Genomic DNA, 22,180 nt, shown 5'->3' on the forward strand with positions numbered 1-22,180 from the left:
AGATTTTAAATTCATGGCTTGTTGTTTTTTATATAGATTTTTTATACTGGTTGTATGAATATACATACATAATATAGACAATGGAATTAATATGCCTTGCAATAAAAAATATATATATTTACCCGGCAGCCAGCTCTATAACCTCTCATCTGCTTTTAACCAGCTACCAGAATATTAGGATTTGGACAGTGCTGGTTAGTTAGGGTTAGGCTGGAATATTAAGGCTATGGTTAGAGGTTTGATCTATTGAATAAGATATCTTATACATACACTTGATCTGATGAATAACCAGTCTCCTAACTGTACACACAACTCCCTATAATACCCGCCTCATACATTGACACAGCCCTTATACACACACTTGATCTGATTATTAATCACGCCAATAACTTTGCACAGCCCTCCCCTATAATAACCCGCCTCATCATTTTACACAGCTTCCCTTTGCCAAATGTAATGAAGGTGATAGAAGCCCTGCCCTCTTCCCCCTGTGCCCCCCCCATAATGCTGCTGCCCCCCGTGCCCCTTCCCCAGCATGCTGCTGCCCCCCGTGCCCCTCCCCAGGAATGCTGCTGCCCCCCGTGCCCCTCCCCAGCAGGCTGCTGCCCCCCGTGCCCCTCCCCAGCATTCTGCTGCCCCCCCGTGCCCCTCCCCAGCAGGCTGCTGCCACCCCCGTGCCCCTCCCCAGCATTCTGCTGCCCCCCCCGTGCCCCCTCCCCAGCAGGCTGCTGCCCCCCGTGCCCCTCCCCAGCATTCTGCTGCCCCCCGTGCCCCTCCCCAGCAGGCTGCTGCCCCCCGTGCCCCCTCCCCAGCAGGGCTGCTGCCCCCTAGTCTAGCACATAACTCCAGCTCCGTGCGATTCTCTGAGCCGCTCACTGCCAGGCTGCATGGGCATTGACACAGAAACAATTGTGTAAGTGTCCAGGTAAGAGGCGGAGAGGGGGATATACAGCGTCACTGCAAGTCATCTGTAATCTGTAAAACACCCGATCCGTGGCACGAGTGGAGAGAAAAATAATAAGGATGGGCACTTGCAAATATTTACATATCCACCCATAATAATAATAATAATAATAATAATAATAATAATAATAAAGCGGCAAATAACATGATACATATCAGGATCTGGAGCGGGTAAAAGGAGGTTCCAGGATGGAAATGTGACAGGATCATTAAATAATATAACACAGTGCAAGGCGGCGATAACACGGTGCAGTGCAAGGCGGCGATAACACGGTGCAGTGCAAGGCGGCGTAACACGGTGCAGTGCAAGGCGGCGATAACACGGTGCAGTGCAAGGCGGCTATAACACGGTGATGTGCGAAACTCGGCGCTACGTTGGACACCTCTAAATAAATACAATCTGAACTGAAGTCGCCAGATCGGTGGATCGCAGTATAGAAGTAATTTCCGCGCACCTCCTCGGGACAAGCAAAAACAGACACGCAAAGAGCAGAGATGGGGCACTTGCCTGGTTAGTGGCACCTCCTCCTCCTCCTCAGCATTTTGGGAACGAAAAAGAGAGCGTGCGAATCACTTTAATCTGGAACCAGTGACAGGGCTGCAAAGGATGTGGCCCGAGATGATGTCCCCGGACTGTGCAGATACCGGCTCGCGGGAAAAGTAACACAACAGTCTTGCTACAGCAGCAGCTCCTCTGCACACCTCCCCTGCGGCAGCAGGTACTGAGCGTGTGGGCTACAGAACGCAGAGACAGCCCGTAACATGGCGCGTCTCCACCAATCAGAGAGGCTGGGGTGAGCCGTTCCACAATCACCGCAAGACATGGGCCACCCCATCCCCCCCCCCCCTCCCCCGCAATAGCGGGGAGGAATCAGAACGTCGGAGTGGAAACGCATTCTGCTGTCACTCACCCGCAATAACTGCGCTCATTGCAACCCTGCTGCGCAAACCTAAACGCATAGAAACAAGCGGAAGGAAATAGCGGTGTATGTTTTCTTGTGCGCACCCGTTCATGTGAGAGGCACATTCCCCCACACTGTGAATAAGCAGCTCTCTTCTGTTTCAATACTCACAATAGATCATCTGAGCGAGGAGCAAAGAATATGCTACTTGCACATTGTGAATAAGTGCAGCAGCTGTATCAAAGTGAAACGAATGAAAGATCTGCTAAAATACACCCGTGTTCGGTTGTGTTACATTTTAATGAGAACACTGTGTGTCGAGTGAGTGTGTCAGTTGAAAGACAGGACAGAGTCAGGGGAATGGCACTAATGCTGAATATATATATATACATAGTGTGAGTAAAATCATTTTTTCTATACTTATTGTTTCCGGGAGTGCATGATTTCTGCAATGTTATATATTACTCATTTTCAGTGCACCCAAGCAAGTTTGCCAATTTATTACTCGAGTGCCGCTTTTCTGTATATGCTCATATATTTGCTTTATATATATATATACTTTAAGTATAGTATTATATATGAGTAAGATATGTAGATACAATAGATGTATAGTGTTTATCAAGACTCATACAGCAGGACCTGACAAGTTTAGTTTTCATTGTTACCTATGATGAGAGAGAGAGAGAGAGAGAGAGAGAGAGAGAGAGAGAGAGAGAGAGAGAGAGAGAGAGAGAGAGAGGAAGAGAGAGAGAGAGAGAGAGAGAGAGAGAGAGAGGAGAGAGAGAGAGAGAGGAGAGAGAGAGAGAGAGAGAGAGAGAGAGGAGAGAGGAGAGAGAGAGAGAGAGAGAGAGAGAGAGAGAGTGAGAGAGAGAGAGAGAGAAAAGACTGTCTTTTTTTTCAACCAAAAAAGTTTTTATTGAGTGCATGGTACAATTCTCACAAGACTGTCTTTTTGACAATTTCTCCTGCAGTACTGTGTCTTCCTTCATTTGACTGGTTTGGGTGAAGTATTTTCCTAAATTTTAGTATATATGATGAGTGCACTTTGCCTGTACCTTTATATACATACATGGAGTGCCTATTATTCTGCATTCGTTGTATACTGTATATACATATATTTACCCCCCCCCCCCTCTACCCCCTGTGTCTGCAAAGTCTCTTGAATAGTAATCATATTATAACATGTATGTTATGTCACCATCAAGAAGAACAAATTGATCAAGATTCGTTTTTGTTGCCGCCAAAGTTGCAAAAGGCAGAGGCATTCCCCGTGCTGCTAATTCCTCCACAATGAGTAATAATCCCCACACGAATGTGTCATTTACTTTGTCATGTTAAGATATTACTGCTTCTTCATCTTTTTATTGATTGTTGTATATTTTCCATTTTGTGTTTATAAGATGTTTTTCTCTTATTAAAACAGCGATTTGCATAAAACTGTATACGTTTTTTATTAGTATTTGTATTATTTTAATCGAGAAGAAAATGTAAGTTTCTATAGTAGAGGACATCTGATGTTTACTGCTACGTTCTACAATGCTATAAAAATAATATATGTTTATTAAAGATGTGTGTATATATATATATTAATATATTATACATCTTTAATAAACATATATTATTTTATAGCATTGTAAATGTAGCAGTAAACATCAGATGTCTCTACTATAGAAACTTACATTTTATTTTATATATATATATATATATATATATATATATATATATATATATATATATATATCATACATTTATTAACACTGCAAAATACGGATAATCTTGAAGAATTATACTAACACATCATGCTCCGGGTTGTTATTATTTATATGTCGATATATATATATATTTAATTAAAAATGCAGTGCTCTCTGACGGTATGTCTTATGGTTTAGAAATCTCATGTAAACATATGTATCATTCATTTATATGAACATAAAAAATGAATTGACTTTATATTTTACTTTATTAGAATCTTAAATATATTACATTATTGGACGCTTACCTAAATAGGAAATGTCTGATTTTTTCTCAGTACTTTGTATTTGCTATAGTTTAACAGTACAGATTTGTGATCTTTGCATAGAGCGAGTGGGTTAGTAATACTACTAATACAAATGAAATATTCTTTATTATTTTAATGTAGAGATATGTATCTATGTGCTACATTTTATAGTCAGAATTACACTATGTTTCTTCTTCTCAATTTTCGAGGTGTGGCATTAGGAGGACACAAAGAAAGAGCAAATACAGATTCCGCATGGCACTATTGTGACTTTTTTCCCCTATCCTTTTTTGTGCTTAGGTCATCGCTTAAAATACTATATATTTTATTTTATTATATAGCTAGATATATAGATATATATTTGTGAAAAAGTAATTGATCTAAGGTTGATCTTTGCTTATTATGTTTGTCATGTTTTCTGATGATGATGATGATGATGATGATAATAATAACAATACTAACTACTATATTCTTCATATATTCAAATATCTGTCTGTCTATCTATGGAAATCTGACATCTCCGGTTTCAGTGTAACCGTACAGATGTCTGATAGCTGTGTGTTGATACTTTTGTCATATAAAAGATATAGCAAACCAGGTCTTTTTTGGCCGGAATAATACATTTATAAACAAATATGCAAAACAATTGGAAGTTTAGGAACAAAAGAAACGCGATATTCCTTAATATTTACATCACATTTCTACCACTGTTAGATTAAATAGCAACACAACACATGTATTATAATGTGCATTACTTAATAACCAACAATTTAACTGCAGCTCGTATCAATTACAGACCTCTAGTATTGTGTTCTTTTCCTAAAATATTATACTAATAATTTTGTTTATTATAATAATATGGGTTTTCTTTTAATCGCGTTTGTATATTGTATATTGGAGATGACGTATAGGGTTTGCATCTGTTGTAATGATTTGTATAGGATCTATTAATTTGCTTCAATAGCAGTGAGAGATGGTTAGATGTGGTTTATGTCCACGGAAGTGTCAGTGTTATTCCTGTTTGCTTATTGCAGCTGATGTATGAAACAGTTCTGCACGTTCACATGTCAGCCTGTGTGAGCTTTTGTACTTGGTTGGGAAAATATTTCTTATAAGAATAACTGGAGAGTGGACAGTTTTGCGGCATATGTGTAATCTACAAAGGAAATGAAGGAGAAATGCTGGGGAAAAGCAAAGAAGAACCAGATTTAGAAGTCAATAAGTGTGTATTTTCTGTTCCTAACTGAAATGAGTGTCTCTTTGGAACGCAGGTTTTTGTCTGCGCTTCTTTCATTTCACATTATGGATTGTGTGTTATGTATGCAAAACTTTAGATGTTTCCAAACATAGAAACCACATAGAGGAAGGTAAAAAAAAATAACATGTATTGCGTGAAAAATACCCCCCCTTCCCTGCCAGAGAATTACTTTTAAATTAAATATAACTACAGTAGCTAAACAAATAGGTTAGTAAAATCACACATGGGTGTTAACCATTGCTTCCCTCTCTGGCAGTTTATTGGGTTAATGAGACTTGGATAAATCAGTGGAAAATATCTGGGCTTTAACATGAGCTGGGATTTGATGTAACTGGTAGCCCCTTCATGCAGAAAGGTATGTCATATAATATAGAACTGAGTGTGTATTGCTCTATACTTTTTTGCCAATGCACTACACAGGTTAGGCTTTAATATATCAGCAGCATGATACAGATATACGCAAAAATGCTGTCGCTATTATCGCAAAAATGTTAATGAATATAGCCAAGTGATGGTAAGATTGACGGCAGAGTAAAGGTTTTAGGAAACAATCCTTTATGTTGAAAAACTATATAGATTAAAACAAAACAAAAACCATATATATTATGGTTAATTTATTAGAGAGTTAGTTATAAAATGGGGTGGCAGTTTTTTGCTGGTGTGTGCAAAAAGAATACATTAGTGCCCCCACCCCCAAAGCGAAAAAATACGTTACCCTTTGGGGGAATTGAATGATTCTGGTAACATTAAGATAATTGCTTCCTCGAGGTACAGTGAGAACCTTTCCCAAAACACTAATTCCATGACACATACATCCATGTTCCTTAAGGAACATAACAATTGTTATTGTTATTCCATAACAATACCTGATATATACAAGAAGATAGGATATTTAAAATTATATTAAAAATAACTCAGAAAAGCGACGGGGCTCTAGAAGATTAACCATAATCTGTGTGTGGGATCCAGTACTCTGGCTAATTTTGTATTACTCCACAGGAGTTGAGTTACCTCTAGTTTGAAAAATAATTAAAAAAAAAAAAAACCCCAGAGGTCAGCACAAGTCATGCATTATGTAAGCCTTTCTGTACAAAAACATCTGGATTCAATTCGGATATCCCCAAACAATGAATATGTTTGACGCTTTTTGTAAAATGTAGTCTTTGACATTAGTCATATAGGGAGTCCCAATCTTTAGTGTCAGGTACACGTGTTACACACAGTAATGCAGCATTCTCATATCGTGTTAACCTCAGGGAGAGAGAGGGGGGGAAAAGCACAATAGTGGAGTGAAGTGTTTTTAACAGTTAAACTACAACAATGAACTACACGCGATATAGACATTTATTATAGATGCTTGTTATTAGAGTTACTAGTTAGTGGTATGACACAGATTCAGTCATGTAATGATGTTATAAAACAGGGTAGTGTTATTGCCTCTTCAGTAGCTGGTTTAGGACAGAAACAAGTTGACACAATATGTCAGGCAGATGTGCTCCCCTCACCACCTCTCCCACACAGGCTGCTCATTTCCTCCACATTTCCATTTCCCAGGAAAGTATTTGTAACTTGAAATTGGGTTCTTTGTTTCCCTCAGTGGCTGTTTGATTACATCTAGAAAAATGACACTCTGGAAATATCAACCTCTTCCATTGTCCTGGGCTCCTGATAATACTTTTAGATTCATCTTGGTGCGCAGGGCTTTGTTAATTGACAGTAAGGTAAAAAGGTTCTTCATAAAATATACAACGACTAGTGGTCTTCTTGGTGACTTTTATTTGATCCCCTCTAGCATTAATTTCACCTTAGTGGATGTTTTGTGTGTAATTTCTCCCATTAGCTACTAAAATGATTATGTGTCCAGAGAGGCATTCAAGATGCACTTGAAGTAAAAACATGATACGTTATTTTCTATTGTTTTTTTTTTTTTTATTGGGGAGGCATTGCTCCTTTCATCTGTTTTAGAAACATGTGATTTTGAAGATTATTTTTTTGGGGAAAATGTACACAAATAATGTTTTTAATTCAAGTGCATCTTGAATGCCTTTCTGGACACATAGTCAGTTAGTAGCTAATGGGAGAAATTACACAAATCATCATTACTCACTGGCTGTAGCAAATTGTGTCCAAAACCAAACAATGCAGTGTACTGCAAACCCAATTGCCAACAACGCTGCAGCGACCTGACTGTTGCACCTTTGTTGTGCTCGTTGTAAAACTGTTTTTCGTTAAATGGAAATAAAGTTCCCATCTAGCATTTTCGTAGAACTAGTAAAGTGTGTTTTGTTTAGGGCGCTAATGGGCTATCACTTCCCCCTTATGCTTATGACTGAGTGTGTGGTGCAATTTTTAGGGGTGGAAAGTGTAATGGAGGCTTAGGGGCTGCTTAGAATATAATGTGAACATCATGATTAGAATGGGGGAAATCAGGTTTGCTTCCCAGCAGTCTATGTGATTTCCTCTTTGGATATTATTGAAAGCTGGGTGTACAACAGACACATTACCAACTCCACACAGGCGAAGGTAGCGTAACGTTTTTAAATACCAAAAGTGCCATTTGTAACCACTTGGCTACCAGAACAAAATGTTTTTTTTTTTTTTTAAATTAAACTATGTGATCAGGATGAAAAAAAAAGATAAAGCAATTTATGCTATATATATGTGCTCAAAGCTGTGACCATGCAGCAAGCTTAAGCCTATAGGGAACCATGTTTATGGTTTTGAAGCAAAAGGTGGCACTGTGTGCTCATTTGCATGTCATTTCCCAGAATACCTTGCTGCAGTGGAAGTGCTGTGTGATAATGGATAAAGGCGGGGTTGCAGACCTGTCTAAGACATGCAAATGAGCATACAGTTATATTTCCATTTGCTACAGTATATGCTTTGCTGTGGAGGGTTTGTGTCACTTTTTTTACTATATATATATATATATATATATATATATATATATATATATATATATATAGTCTTGGGATGGTTATCTGAAACAGCACCTTAAAAGGGCAATTCCTCCAAGTATCAAAAATCAACATAAACCAATGCCAGGGACATGTTTAGGGATTGAGGGCCATATTTACTAAGTGGCACTATGCCATACGATACTTCCCAGCGCTGGACGTCACGTCACGCCCCATTTGCCTGAATCTGATGGCGTCTTCATGTAAACATAGAGTTGCAAGGAGTTTGATTTCTTCTGGCTACTTTGTTTGTGTACGTTATCATTATGTGCTGAACGTGAGTTTGCAGAGGCAAATGTAAATTCCCCTTCTCTAGCTCCCCCTAATTTTATTAGCCCCCAAACAGGGACATGGTTGAGTAAACATTTGAATAACAAGCACATCCTCATTGTGAGACACAGGTGAAAAGGGAAGTCTTCTTAATTTCCAAACAATCCAGAGCAAACACATTTTTGCTTTCATTTTGTCATAAGGTCATCGAAGAGTTAAGGAAAATGGTTACACAGAGTTGCTTTCAAAAATGTTGGTCAAAGCTAACAGAGATTCCTCCTTTTGTAGTCCAAGAGCTGGAGAATAATCTTGCAACATGGTTATCAGTTGGTTTAAAAAAACAAAAACAAAACAAACACAGTAAATGTCGGCCAATACAAGATATATGAGAGTTTATTTATTTATTTAAAGGCACAATCCAAGCAATATCCTAAATATGTGGTTTAAAAAAAAATCAGTTCTGTAGTATTGGATAATACTGAATGCCATTTTTAATGAGTTTTAATATACTGAGCATCATTTGATTTCTATAGTAGGCTTTAAGCACACTTTTCCAGCAGTGCAAGATCTTTGTAACACTTTCCTGTTTTTGATAATTTGTTGCCAATACTCCCAGCAGTTTGAGCTGCAAACTGTAACAATAGACAATGTTACCTTAGTAATATAAGAATACATTGTAGCTGCTGAGTTACACTGACTGAACGATTGATTGAAACTGAAAGGCGGCCCTGGGAAGCAGGATCTTTGCTGATCCATCACAGGAGAACCAAATCGATCGGCAGCATAGGTAATTAGTTTTCAATAGTTCCCCCCCCCCCCCCCCCCTAAAGTGCCGCACGGATTAGCTCTTAAGGGCGTTTGAAGTTGCAGGATCTGAAATCAAATTGTATGTATCCTCTGCAGAGAACGTAGTTTGCAAACCCACACATGTGAAAGTAATGTGAAAAACAAACACGTACTAACATGGTTACCATAATTAGATTTATTTTACTGTTACCAAATATATTCACCACTAGACAGATTAAAAACACAATTTAGTCAATATGTCAAAAAGCAATTTCACTATTTTGTTTTTAGTAATCATCACTTAAGAAAAAAAAATGTCCTAAACAATTATATATATATTTTTTAGGGATTCTCCATATTTAGAATTTAAATCAGTATTTGCATATTTCATTCATTTGGCAAGATTTATTTTTTATTTTTAGCTAGGAGCAAAACCTAATTATTTTACTTGTATTCTGATTAATTACCGGTTCACCTAACAGCACCAAAATAAGAGATGTATAAAATCGTGTTGGCTTCAAGATGACAACTTCCTATTTAATATATAGAGTATTGAGATCATTTGTACACACTCCACTTCATGTTCTAGCCAGGGGAGGAAACCGCAGATGTCACAGAAAGTCATGTTACATTCAATGGATGAACATCTTTTCTATACCTGGTGCAATTTCCTCCCATGTTCACAACGGAAAAAATAATAATAAATTACCCCTTCATGTATTCTTAACAGAAAATCGAACATTCGATGCTCCTGTCCTTAACTGGAGATGTGAAGTTCCTGGTTCCTTCTAAAGTAGCATTACATTTACACACATTTTTTTTCCAACTATTCACCAATGGATCACAACGGTAAAAATAGTTGTGCAAAGTTTTTGGCAGCATTTCATCGCTATCTAGATTTACATTTGAATCATTAAAAATTCATTTTTTTATATATATATATAAAAAAAAAAACAAACAAAAAAAAACAATCAACATCTCATAGTCCTCCAATTGGTATATGGTTAATTCAGAGCATGAGATATTTGACGATACGTAATATTTCAAATATTCAAAACCGTGAACAGGATCATGTGCATGACCATTGTAAAAGTAATTGGGTAATTCCCTGGGCTTGTGAGTCAGGAGACATAAAAACGATCTCCCAGTCAATTCACTTGATTTCTTTCCACTTTTTTGAGAACATAAAATAGACTGTGTGTTCATATCAGGGCAGCACTGTGTGTTTATAGTTTGGCATTGATCTTGGAGGGCACTCTGCTGTCTCTGTTATCCTCTTGCTCTGGCAGGGGGTAATAAGCCCACTTGGCCTTAGGGTTGGGGATGCCAGCGATGGGGGCCTGGATGGAGTTGTGAGGGATGTTAAAGGCCGAAACAACCTTCAAGGCGTCATCTTTCACCAACCTGCACAGCTCCAGCAACTGGAAAACAAAACATAATTACTCATGAGTTCTGATAAACAGACAGGCCGCAAATCCTCTGTGAGTCACAGCCTCTGAAACGGCTTGTATTCAAAGTAAACACTGTGACACCCTTATCTTTACAGTATTCACAAATGTACATGCAGTACTTTTAAAGCGTGTGTGTGTGTATATATATATATATACATACACACACACACACACACACACACACACACACACACATATATATACACACACACACACCTATATATAAATATATATCCAGACAACTATATGTATGTGTAATATACACACACACACACTATACAAAATTAAATATATTAGTGGTTAAACAAGGAAGTAGGACACTAGAAGGGTATGTGCTACGGATACGAACTGAAACAATGTGAAAGAAACGTGACAGGCGAGCCTGCAATCTACGAACAAAAATTATATATACTATATATATCTTAATATATAAAATCAAAGGTTGGTACTAGCTGCAGTGAATCTGATTGGTCCTCAGCCTGTGGCCAATCAGATTGGTGGGTGTGACGTCACCCAACTGCCACTCTCTTCCCCTCGGCTCGCGCCACACACACACCACACACACCACACCACACAACACACACACACACCACACACAACCCAAACACACCCCACACACCCGGCGCTCATCTCTCCCCTCCCTCCGCTCCGCTCACCTCTCCCCTCCCTCCGCTCACCTCTCCCCTCCCTCCGCTCCGCTGATCTCCATCCCCGGCGGGGGAACAGGCAGCGGCCAGGCAGGCTGCAGCTGCCTCGCGGCGTCTCTCCCCTCCTTCCGCTCATCTCTCCCCTCCTTCCGCTCATCTCTCCCCTCCTTCCGCTCATCTCTCCCCTCCCTCCGCTCACCTCTCCCCTCCCTCCGCTCACCTCTCCCTTCCCTCCGCTCACCTCTCCCCTCCCTCCGCTCCGCTGATCTCTATCCCCGGCAGGGGAACAGGCAGCGGGCAGGCAGGCTGCAGCTGCCTCGCGGCGTCTAAGATGGCGGCGGCAGGAAAAAACCCCTTCCTCCCTCGCGGCGCCTAAGATGGCGGCGGACGGAAGTAGAGGTAGGTGTCGCGTGTGTGTCGCTCTAGGTGACGTGTGTGTGTGACACTGTGTGTGTGTGTGTGTGTGTCGCCCCCACCCCTGCCTTTCACCCCCCCTGCCTTTCACCCCCCCCCTGCCTTTCACCCCCCCCGCCTTTCACCCCCCCTGCCTTTCACCCCCCCTGCCTTTCACCCCCCCCCCCTGCCTTTCACCCCCCCCGCCTTTCACCCCCCCCGCCTTTCACCCCCCCCTGCCTTTCACCCCCCCTGCCTTTCACCCCCCCCCGCCTTTCACGCCCCCCCCGCCTTTCACGCCCCCCCCCTGCCTTTCACGCCCCCCCCCTGCCTTTCACGCCCCCCCCTGCCTTTCACGCCCCCCCCTGCCTGTGACGCCCCCCACTGCCTTTGACGCCCCCCTGCCTTTCACGCCCCCCTGCCTTTCACGCCCCCCCTGCCTTTCACGCCCCCCCCTCCTGCCTTTCACGCCCCCCCTCCTGCCTTTCACGCCCCCCCCTCCTGCCTTTCACGCCCCCCCTCCTGCCTTTCACGCCCCCCCTCCTGCCTTTCACGCCCCCCCTCCTGCCTTTCACGCCCCCCCCTCCTGCCTTTCACGCCCCCCCCTCCTGCCTTTCACGCCCCCCCTCCTGCCTTTCACGCCCCCCCCCTCCTGCCTTTCACGCCCCCCCTGCCTTTCACGCCCCCCCCTCCTGCCTTTCACGCCCCCCCCTCCTGCCTTTCACGCCCCCCCTCCTGCCTTTCGCGCCCCCCCTCCTGCCTTTCACACCCCCCCCCTCCTGCCTTTCACACCCCCCCCCTCCTGCCGTTCACGCCCCCCTCCTGCCTTTCACGCCCCCCCTCCTGCCTTTCACGCCCCCCCTCCTGCCTTTCACGCCCCCCCCTCCTGCCTTTCACGCCCCCTCCTGCCTTTCACGCCCCCCCCTCCTGCCTTTCACGCCCCCCCTCCTGCCTTTCACGCCCCCCCCTCCTGCCTTTCACGCCCCCCCCTCCTGCCTTTCACGCCCCCCCCTCCTGCCTTTCACGCCCCCCCTCCTGCCTTTCACGCCCCCCTCCTGCCTTTCACGCCCCCCCTCCTGCCTTTCACGCCCCCCCCTCCTGCCTTTCACGCCCCCCCCCTCCTGCCTTTCACGCCCCCCCTCCTGCCTTTCACGCCCCCCCTCCTGCCTTTCACGCCCACCCCCTCCTGCCTTTCACGCCCACCCCCTCCTGCCTTTCACGCCCACCCCCTCCTGCCTTTCACGCCCACCCCCTCCTGCCTTTCACGCCCCCCCCTCCTGCCTTTCACGCCCCCCCTCCTGCCTTTCACGCCCCCCCTCCTGCCTTTCACGCCCCTCCCCCTCCTGCCTTTCACGCCCCCCCTCCTGCCTTTCACGCCCCCCCCCTCCTGCCTTTCACGCCCCCCCCTCCTGCCTTTCACGCCCCCCCCCTCCTGCCTTTCACGCCCCCCCCTCCTGCCTTTCACGCCCCCCCCTCCTGCCTTTCACGCCCCCCTCCCTCCTGCCTTTCACGCCCCCCTCCCTCCTGCCTTTCACGCCCCCCTCCCTCCTGCCTTTCACGCCCCCCTCCCTCCTGCCTTTCACTACTCCTGCCTTTCACACCCCCCCTCCTGCCTTTCACACCCCCCCTCCCTGCCTCCGGGCAACACCGGGTATATCAGCTAGTATATATATATAGCAAATAAAAAGATCACCTGTGAGCACATTCACATGTCTTAGACAGGTCTGCAACCCTGCCTTTCACCATTATCACCTAGCATATAGTGCTTCTACTGCAGCAAGGAATTCTGGGAAATGACATGCAAATGAGCACACCGTGTCAACTTTTGCCTGAAATCCATTTTTACACGGGACCCTTATAAGTTAATGCTCACTGTTAACACAGCTTTAAAGCACAGCATCGGAATCAGATGCAAAGCCAGAGAAACCACTCGCAGACATGTTTTGACCTTAATGGGTCTCATCAGTGTGAGGTTGGTTGCACTGGCTTTGCCAAAGTAAAACCAAGGGAGTTATCTATTACCTCACCTGTCCTTGCCAGTTAATTTATGTAGGGATGACTACTAGAGAGGTGAGGTTTAGAGTACTTGAACATGGCCGCAACATTCGCAATGTGCAAAAAGACCTAGATGCTTTTAAAAAGATCACTTCTGTTGCTAGGCACTTTCTGCAGAAACATGACTCGAACTCCAATCTATTAGTGGCCCTAGCAATAGATAAAATCTCTTTGGGGATTAGAGGAGGGGATCTGGAAAAGGCCATTTTACAGAGAGAAACTAAGTGGATCGTCCACTTGGGAACTATAATACCCAAGGGGCTGAACGATTACCTTGGTTTTGCTATGTTTCTTGACATTTTTGGTTTCTGCTAGTTAATAATAACATTATTAGTATGGCCCTTTTCTGGTAGATCAGTATCTCATTAATCTTTATGAAATTTGGAGATATCTTCTTATAGGGGGTATCCTGATACTGACTTTCTTCCCCCTTCTATTAATGTCAATATATCATTCATTCATATGCTTTTATCATGTTTTTTGTATTTAAATGGGGAAATGGCTCATATCGTTCACACTGACACTCCAGCTATGATCTCCTGTCGTTTCCATGTCTGCAAATACTACTGTTTCAACATCTAAATGCTTGAGAACAGCATCAGCGGAATCACAGCAATATCTTCAGCTGGCCGTTTGTGGGTTAATCCCTGCTAGCTGCAGCTGCGCGCTGGGTACGACAACTCATGCCATATCAAAGATGTGGACGAGGGAAGATCCCTGCGATCGTTCGCCTGAAGCGACGAGATCAGCTGGATATTAGCCACGCCCTCATGATGCATCATTGACGTTATACCAATATTTCCTGTACCTGTTGTGTCGGTTTCACTTTGACTCTCCCTTTGCAAAGTATAATTTGTATATGTCTCAAAAACTGCAATAAAAAAAGATTGGAAAAAAAAAAACCCCAAAACACTGACTGTACTCTAGTAAGGTTTATATTATGAGGTGGATGAGTGTTTTTGTTCCAATAATTCCATTTTTTTTTATTTTTTATTTAAATTGTTAAGTTTATGAATTTGAGAAAGGTCCCACATCCAGACTCTGACCCACTTTTACCTTGGTATATTATTTGAATGTAATAAAAGTTGTATTTTTTGTTTATGAGATCCTGTGCTGGTATAACTAGTTAATCTACTTTGGAACTATTACGCAGTTACTTACCAGGCACAAAATAGCTTTAAGGGCTACTACTCCTACTTGCTATGTGAGTGCTGATCTGTACAAAAGACTATAAGTGTGTGTGTGTATGTGTCAGAGTCCCAGAGGGAGGGACATCAGCTGGGCCTAAAGATAAGAAATCCAGACCAGGTTTTGGACATTCAGCCCAGATTTTCCTGCAGCCCACGTTACAAGCCCAGTGCTGCACCTTTAGAAATCCAGTGTGAACAGAACTACAGAGAAATTGAAGTGGGAAGCAGGTCTGTGCTACAGCTCCTAGGGTCAGGAAGGAAAACCCCCATAGGAAGTACTGTAGCCCTGTGGCTTGGAGAGGCAACCTCTTTTGTGGACACTACAGCAGTAAGCTGGGGGAGGAGGTTTCCAGGAACTGATTTAGCTGGGCCTGGCAGGAAAATGTAGTTAGTTACAGGCTGGCAAGTTAAGTCAGTGCTCCAAGAGGGAGCTAGGTTTTGCTTTATAATTTATTTTGTTCAGTTAAAGAGCCAACACCCTATCCCTGTCTAAGTACAAACCAGGGTTGCCACCTTCTACTGAAGGCCAACCCAGAGATCTTTTTTTTTTTTAAATACCACGCTTGCCTTCAACAGCATGTCCCAGCATCTTCCCCCTGCAACTGTTCTATATATGGCCGCGCGGCGTCACATGGTGCTGCTTTGTGACAACAACGGAATGCTACGCGGCGCTGCACTACGTCATGATGTCACCAAGCGTCCCGTTGTCATGGCAACGAACATCACGTGACGCAGATAAGTCCCGTTGCGTCCAGTTTTTACGCCGCGTGGCCATATTCAGAACAGTTGCAGGGTGAAGATGCCAGAGCACGCCGGGAGATGTCGCCCACCGCCCGCCCAGGGTTGCTGCCACCTGGAGGTTTACTAAGTAAACCCGTAAACCGGAGATACGAGGCCAAAACCCGTAGTTTCCGGGTGAAACCCAGAGTGGTGGCAACACTGAGTAGGACAGGTACCCTGTACAGAGAATGATGCTCATACGATGCTACAAGCCCAGCCTTCACTGGTTCTTTCCGTCTAAGGCCACGTCAAGGGTGGCGCTGAGTGGGCGGGCACGCTCACGCTGGCCGCGATGAAACACATTGCGGCAATGTGTGTGGCCAGCGTGAGCAAGCAAATTTGAATTTGACGCTCGCAAGCGCGTCACGTGAGCGGTTCGCCCAAAGAGGGCTAACCAGCTCCGTGACGTCGTGGCCGCGCCCCCAGGCGAGCGAGCACGCGCCTAGCCGGCCACGAATCGCCCGGCCGAGCAGAGAGGTTCAGAGTGCTGCCAGGGAGGGCGCTCTGACAATTATATATAAGTCTGGAAATGTCTAAGTTAAGGTGACACTCAACCTTAACTAAGTGGCTTCATCAGTGATGGCATTTGTGATGTCATGTATGATGATATCAGCAAAGTATGGGGGGAGAGTTGAGGTTGCGTGTCACCTTAACTTCAAAATGTGCAGACTTTTGAAGGGTTTGTTTTTATGGCTCTTGACAGTGAGGAGACCCTGTGTGACTGGTACCAGCAACAGAAGAATATATAGCTATTTTCACACCCCCTGCTTGCGAGAACATCTGGATGGTACATTCCGTTGCCAGGACTACAGGGAAGTTATAAGCAGGTCTGTATGTTGTCTTTAACTTTAATTATTCAAACACCCTATCCTTTTTAAAACCCAACCACTCAAAGGCTCTTCTACCCTTAAGCCACTAACTCCACGCCAATTTGACACTCATCCGTTCAGTCGTATTTGAGTTACAGGAGTCCAACACTTCCCATGTTAACCTAATGGCTACAAACTTAACACACATCATGTTTTCTGCCCTGTAACTAAAACACAACTGAATGGATTGCGCTCAGAACTTCCCACACACATTCACCTTCCCAATCTGACCTGCAATCCAATTTCAGACAGATTGATGAATTTTTGAGTTATGACCAACTGAAAAGGGGGGTTATAATGGAAGTCTCGTTCAAACCTTAACTAACATGCATCCATAATATGTGTATATTTACATGAGCCAGCAATATATTGCAGATTCAGTAAAGGGCAGATCTTTAAATGCATTTTTCCCCGCATAATTTGAAAGTACTGGAACAGTAAAATCAAAGGTGACCAGCGGGCTTACCCAATAGGAAGCTGACATGTCATGGTCTGATGACATTGTGCTTCCTATTGGCTCATGGGATTAAGGCTTGGATAGCAGTCAAACAGGACCCCTATAAGCTCATATTGAACCCCCCAAAATAACCACAACATATATATATGCGTATAAGCGTCAAAGATATCTCTATACATATATATTTAGGCACTGTACCATGTATCTGTGTCATTGGATGTAGCACTGAGCTGTCTGTGTTTCATGTTCTGTCTCTGGTTTTAAACATATATTGCCATGCTCAGTAGCACTACTCTTTGACGCTTATACGCATATATATATGTTGTGGTTATTTTGGGGGTTCAATATGAGCTTATAGGGTCTTGTATGTTTTGCAATTCTTGTTCAGCTGGTCCTGGCTGATTTGGAGGGTGGCTCCTCCTTCCCTAGTTTGAAGCTCACCCCCTCCCACTTTTAAATGGTTAAAGCTCACTCCATCTCTACCTTCCACACTCATGGGAACCTGCATGCAGTTTGATTGTGACAAATCTAAAACAGAGTGCTTTTCCTGGTATTATACAGGTTAATAAAAGTTCAATCAGACTTAGAACTATGCAACTAATTTTGACAGATTTATTATAAATCATTCTTCCTGGTAATGTACAGGTTATTAAGAATTTAAGTTAGTGTTAGGACCCTTGAGACGTGGTCTGCCTTGGAGGGGCTCAAGGGCTTACAACACTTTGGCCAAATGGTTAAACTAAAAGACCATTTTATTCAAAAGATATATATACATATATATTTAGGCACTGTACCGTGTATCTGTGTCATTGGATGCAACACTGAGCTCTGTCTGTGTTTCATGTTCTGTCTCTGGTTTTAAATTGGATAGCAGTCATACTGATTTCCCAAAAGTTACCAGAAATACCGGCAAAGAGTTAAATATCTCAGGAAACGGGGGATCACTGGAGCGGAGAACACAACAATTCCATAACGTAATTGAGTAATAGTAAATGAATATGGAGATTTTCAAATGTTAAGAATCAGCGCATAGATGTAATGATTACAGTACATATATTTGAACATGAATGTATCATCTACTACAGGGAACGTTGAGAACAATCTAAGACCACGTAAGGCGTTTGACCATGCTGCTGTTTGACATGACACCACCAAAATATGGAGCAATTAGACTTTTTCCAAATGAAAGTACAGAAATTGCAAAGCCTCTCTTGGTTACAGTCTTGTACTGATTCATTTACCTTCATGAGTACTTCTGCATTTGGCAAAATAAGTTATTTACTTAAGAAAATAGAAAGCGGCTATAAATAACAGATTCTGTTTAAAGGAGCAGACCTGCCTGGCCGGATTTTTTAACCCCCCTTTTTTTTCCAGCATGAGAACTGACAGGTCCTCAGGATCTACAATGTACCCCAGGTTCCAACGATACTTACTGGTGTCATTTCCAGCGTTCCATGTCCCTCTATGTCTGGAGTGGCCAACTCTAGTCCTCAAGGACCACCGACAGGTCAGGTTTTCAGGATATCCCTGCTTCAGCACAGGTGGCGCAGTCTTCAACTAAACCACTGATTAAGCCACCTGTGCTGAAGCAGCAGGAGCATTCTGAAAACCTGACCTGTTGGTGGGCAGCCCAAAGCCCCGTTACCTTGTTAGCCACTTGCCTCCCCCAGCCCAAAGTCACTTACATGGTTAGCCCCTCCCCACAGCAAGGACAAAGCGCCTTACCTTAGCCCCCCCCTGCTCCATCTGCATTCATAGCTCCGCCCCCAAACCTTACAGAATGTGCAGTCCCCACATGATCTCAGGAACCCACTGTACTGCCTGGGATCCTCCACATATTTTTCTAATCCCTTGGGGACACCCCACTAACCCTTCGGTGTTTGTGAACCCCCTGTTGGGAATCACAGTGGCTAATACAGTAAGGGCATTCAAACTCCTTGGGATAGACACAAGACTAGAGGTTTGGGTCCTGGGAGGGACGTGCAGGCAGCGCGCAGCTTGTGGATTGTGAAGAGAAAGAACACAACGGTGGCTGGATCACGATGTCATAAAAAAAGTTTTCTTTATTGAATCTAACAAAACGAGGTACACCTAGCGCTGTGAGAGGTACTCCGACGTGTTTCGGGATCCATAAAACTTTGATTAGGCCTCCTGGGAGGCTTATCATTGCGAACACACGACAACTGGGGCCTGCCCCATAGAGGGCTGTGCATTGTGTGTGGCGCGCACGCCATCGCGCCACTGGGGACCTGGCCTAAGAATGGGTGGACAAGGTTTGCCAAGGAGTTCTTATCTGCTGTCAAATTCAATGTTTCTATGCTGCTTTTTCTGTTGTAATGTGTGATTGGTTCTGATTGGCTAGAGGTGCTTTACAATACAGCTTTGATTAGTTAGCAAAAGTTATTTGATTAGTGATGCACAAGGGTAGGATTTTAATCTGAGCTCCCTCGGGCCTCATTCCCTGCAGAGTGTTAAAGCAGCAATCTGTAGCACATGTCTTCTTTCTGTGCATTTTACATACTTTAAGGGATCTCTTCTAGCCCTTTCCAATGCGGCTTTTATTGTTAAAATATGATGCTTACACATACAGTAGATAATATTATCACCAATAACGAGCATTACCTCACAAAATGAGTTTAAAATGACAAGTGCGTTATCTGTTCAACTGTTGTTTTCAATAGCACTACATCGTTAACGCAATGTTTTGTTAATGGGTGCAATAACATCTGTTGCATTGGTACGTGTTTGAAATCTTAATTGTCCGGGAGGTTAAAATGGAGCTTTCCTCAGAGTCCAGTGCAGTCTAAAGGTTACCATGGTAACATCAGACACTAGAGATGCTGAAAAAATATATATTGATTTTAGCACTAAAAAAAACTTGCTCAGGTGGCAAGATAACTAACATTATTATACGAGTTCAATTTGTTTCTGGGGGGTGGGGGTGGGGTGGCTGTGGCTTTCATTTTAACCCATTGCCTTTTACTTCAATGGAGAAGATGAAGGAAATTACGTTTTCTGTGTCAGGTGTCATTGCAAAGGAATATATTTTCCCAGCATACATGTGGGTGGATTTCCTGATGAGAAGTAGTTATGTAGCATTGTGGCTGCAAACTGCACAGGCTTTGCTTATCCCCATGTATGTATTTACAGTGGAGAGCAATCGCCACTACCTAATAATGTGTGAGTCACGCAGTACTAGACATTCAGCTGTACAATTTGGACATTGTGAAAGCTGAACATGTTTAAGAAAAGCAACAAAAATGGAGGCAAATATTGCAGTGTGGAAAAAAACATTTGTAGTCACTTTTTTGTGCTCCGCCAGGGTAATGGGGAAGCCTGGCTGCCCTACAAGCTGCTCTTCCTTCCCCTCCCCTGGTACTCCTATCTCCTGCCACCCTCCGGTCACCCCTATAGTGAAACAACAGGGTACAGTCATAGGAACAAATAAGTCAGGGTCAGTCTGCGACTTGGTCTGGCTTACCTCGCTGGTCCCCGCAGAGGCCGCCGCCTTCGTTGGTCCCGATTACAGGGGGACTGGAGAGGCCGCCCCCGGCATCATCTGGTCCGGGCAGCAACGGGCCGCTGCCGCGACAGTGCCCGGGTTGGGTACAGGTACAACGGTGCAGAACAAGGGTCCCATGTGTTTGTGGAGTAACACGGCTCCCCCAAAAAAGGTAAAATAACCCCCTCCCGCAATCCCTGTCCCTCCCCCCACTCAGAAAGGGGTCCGGCACCTTGTCGGAATCGCGGCTCTTCCGCCGCCGTCGCCGCCATGGGCGAGCCCCGGGTAGCTGCCGCAGCAGTACCCTGCTTTGGTGCAGGGTCGCCGGCGTGGATTGTGGGGCTCCGGTCATCGCCGACTCCGCCAAACAACGTGAAACACCCACCTCCTGCACACCCCAACCCTCCCCCCAAATAAAATTGCCGCCGGCAGGATGCCGGAGGGGCGGCTTCTTCTCCGCCGCCGCCGGTTCTCCGCCGGGATCAGGTGGATGGCCGCCGCTTTCCGCCGCTGTTGCCGATGCAGCCCGTCCAGGTTCTCCAGGGGACGTCCCGCGAAGGGTTGTCGCCCTGGCTGGGCGGAAGCCATCAGATGATGCCGCTAACTGGGTCATCTTTTCCGCAGCTCGTGAGCGCTGGCCCTGAGGGGCTTCTTCGCCAGGTGGATGGCCGCCGCTCTCCGCCGCTGTTGCCGATGCAGCCCGGCCAAGTTCTCCAGGGGACGTCCCGCGAAGGGTTGTCGCCCTGGCTGGGCGGAAGCCATCAGAGGATGCCGCTAACTGGGTCATCTTTTCCGCAGCTCGTGAGCGCTGGCCCTGAGGGGCTTCTTCGCCCGACCGCGCACGGTCCGGGCACCGGGCATTATTGTGGCCCGTTTGTTGGCAGTGCCGCAGCGCCTGCCGGAGCTTCTTCGCTACCGGTGGACTAACCCCAGCAAGGGGCAACAGAGTCCATAGCGGAGTTGCTCGAGCGCCGGGCTCATTCCGGAGCTTCTTCGCCGCCGGTGGACTAACCCCAGCAAGGAGCAATGGAGTCCAGAGCGGAGTTGCTCGAGCGCCGGGCTCTTTCCGGAGCTTCTCCGCCGCCGGTGGACTACCCCTCGCAGGGGGCAACGGAGTCCAGAGCGGAATTGCTTGAGTGCCGGGTTCTGGGAGGGGGTAAGCGGGTCGGTGCGGCACCAACGCCGTGAACTGGGTCCACTTCGCCGGGAACCACGTCTTGCCCAACGCACACACCAGTGCTAGCTCTTTCAGGGAGGCCGTTACCTCTCCTGGTGCAAGACAACCGTGGTCTCCGAGACCACCCGCTCCCTCCACAAGTCTGCCGTCCCGGAGCTGGGTCCATTCCCTGCTCTCCGGGCGGTTTGATGGTTACAGCGGCTGCAGCTGTGGATCTTTGCTCAGCCTGCCGGGTTTCAAGCTCACCGATCGCTGCCTCTCTCTCAGCCTTGCCGGCTGCTGGTCCCCGCGCCGACTTGATGCACTCCTCTGGTCTCGGTGCCCGGCTCCAGTCACACGGATGGCCGGCACTTTGGTTCTGGAGGCAATGCTTCTCACAAGTAGGGGAACAGTGAGGAAGTGCCATATCTTGTGTTATATGTTGTACACTGTGTGTTCAATATCTCTAGTCCCAGGAACTCGCAATTACTCTCGAGTTCCCACTATATCACAGAATCCCGCAGTACTCTGTAATACAGGTCCAG

At 45.0% G+C, this 22,180-nt stretch overlaps 2 protein-coding genes and 1 long non-coding RNA gene across 14 annotated transcripts in view; 1 reads left to right on the plus strand and 2 right to left on the minus strand.

Moving 5' to 3' along the window:
* The window catches only part of BCL2L11 (BCL2 like 11), a 47,301-nt gene extending 45,653 nt beyond the window's left edge, over positions 1-1,648 (minus strand). The window contains exon 1 of the mRNA XM_075596357.1: positions 1,472-1,648. The gene's annotated coding sequence lies outside the window, so the exon portion shown is untranslated. The remainder of the gene's footprint in view (positions 1-1,471) is intronic.
* LOC142493000 (uncharacterized) overlaps positions 1-22,180 on the plus strand; it is a 728,952-nt gene that overhangs the window by 582,752 nt on the left and 124,020 nt on the right. The window lies entirely within an intron of this gene.
* LOC142492998 (acyl-coenzyme A oxidase-like protein) overlaps positions 9,317-22,180 on the minus strand; it is a 344,660-nt gene continuing 331,796 nt past the window's right edge. For both annotated transcript variants that reach the window (XM_075596354.1, XM_075596353.1), the window contains exon 19: positions 9,317-10,556. In XM_075596354.1, coding sequence (XP_075452469.1) covers positions 10,362-10,556 — 195 coding nt within the window. In that variant the 3' untranslated portion in view covers positions 9,317-10,361. The remainder of the gene's footprint in view (positions 10,557-22,180) is intronic.

This window comes from Ascaphus truei, chromosome 4, assembly GCF_040206685.1.
Source record: "Ascaphus truei isolate aAscTru1 chromosome 4, aAscTru1.hap1, whole genome shotgun sequence".
In the NCBI taxonomy this organism is placed as follows: Eukaryota; Metazoa; Chordata; class Amphibia; order Anura; family Ascaphidae; genus Ascaphus; species Ascaphus truei.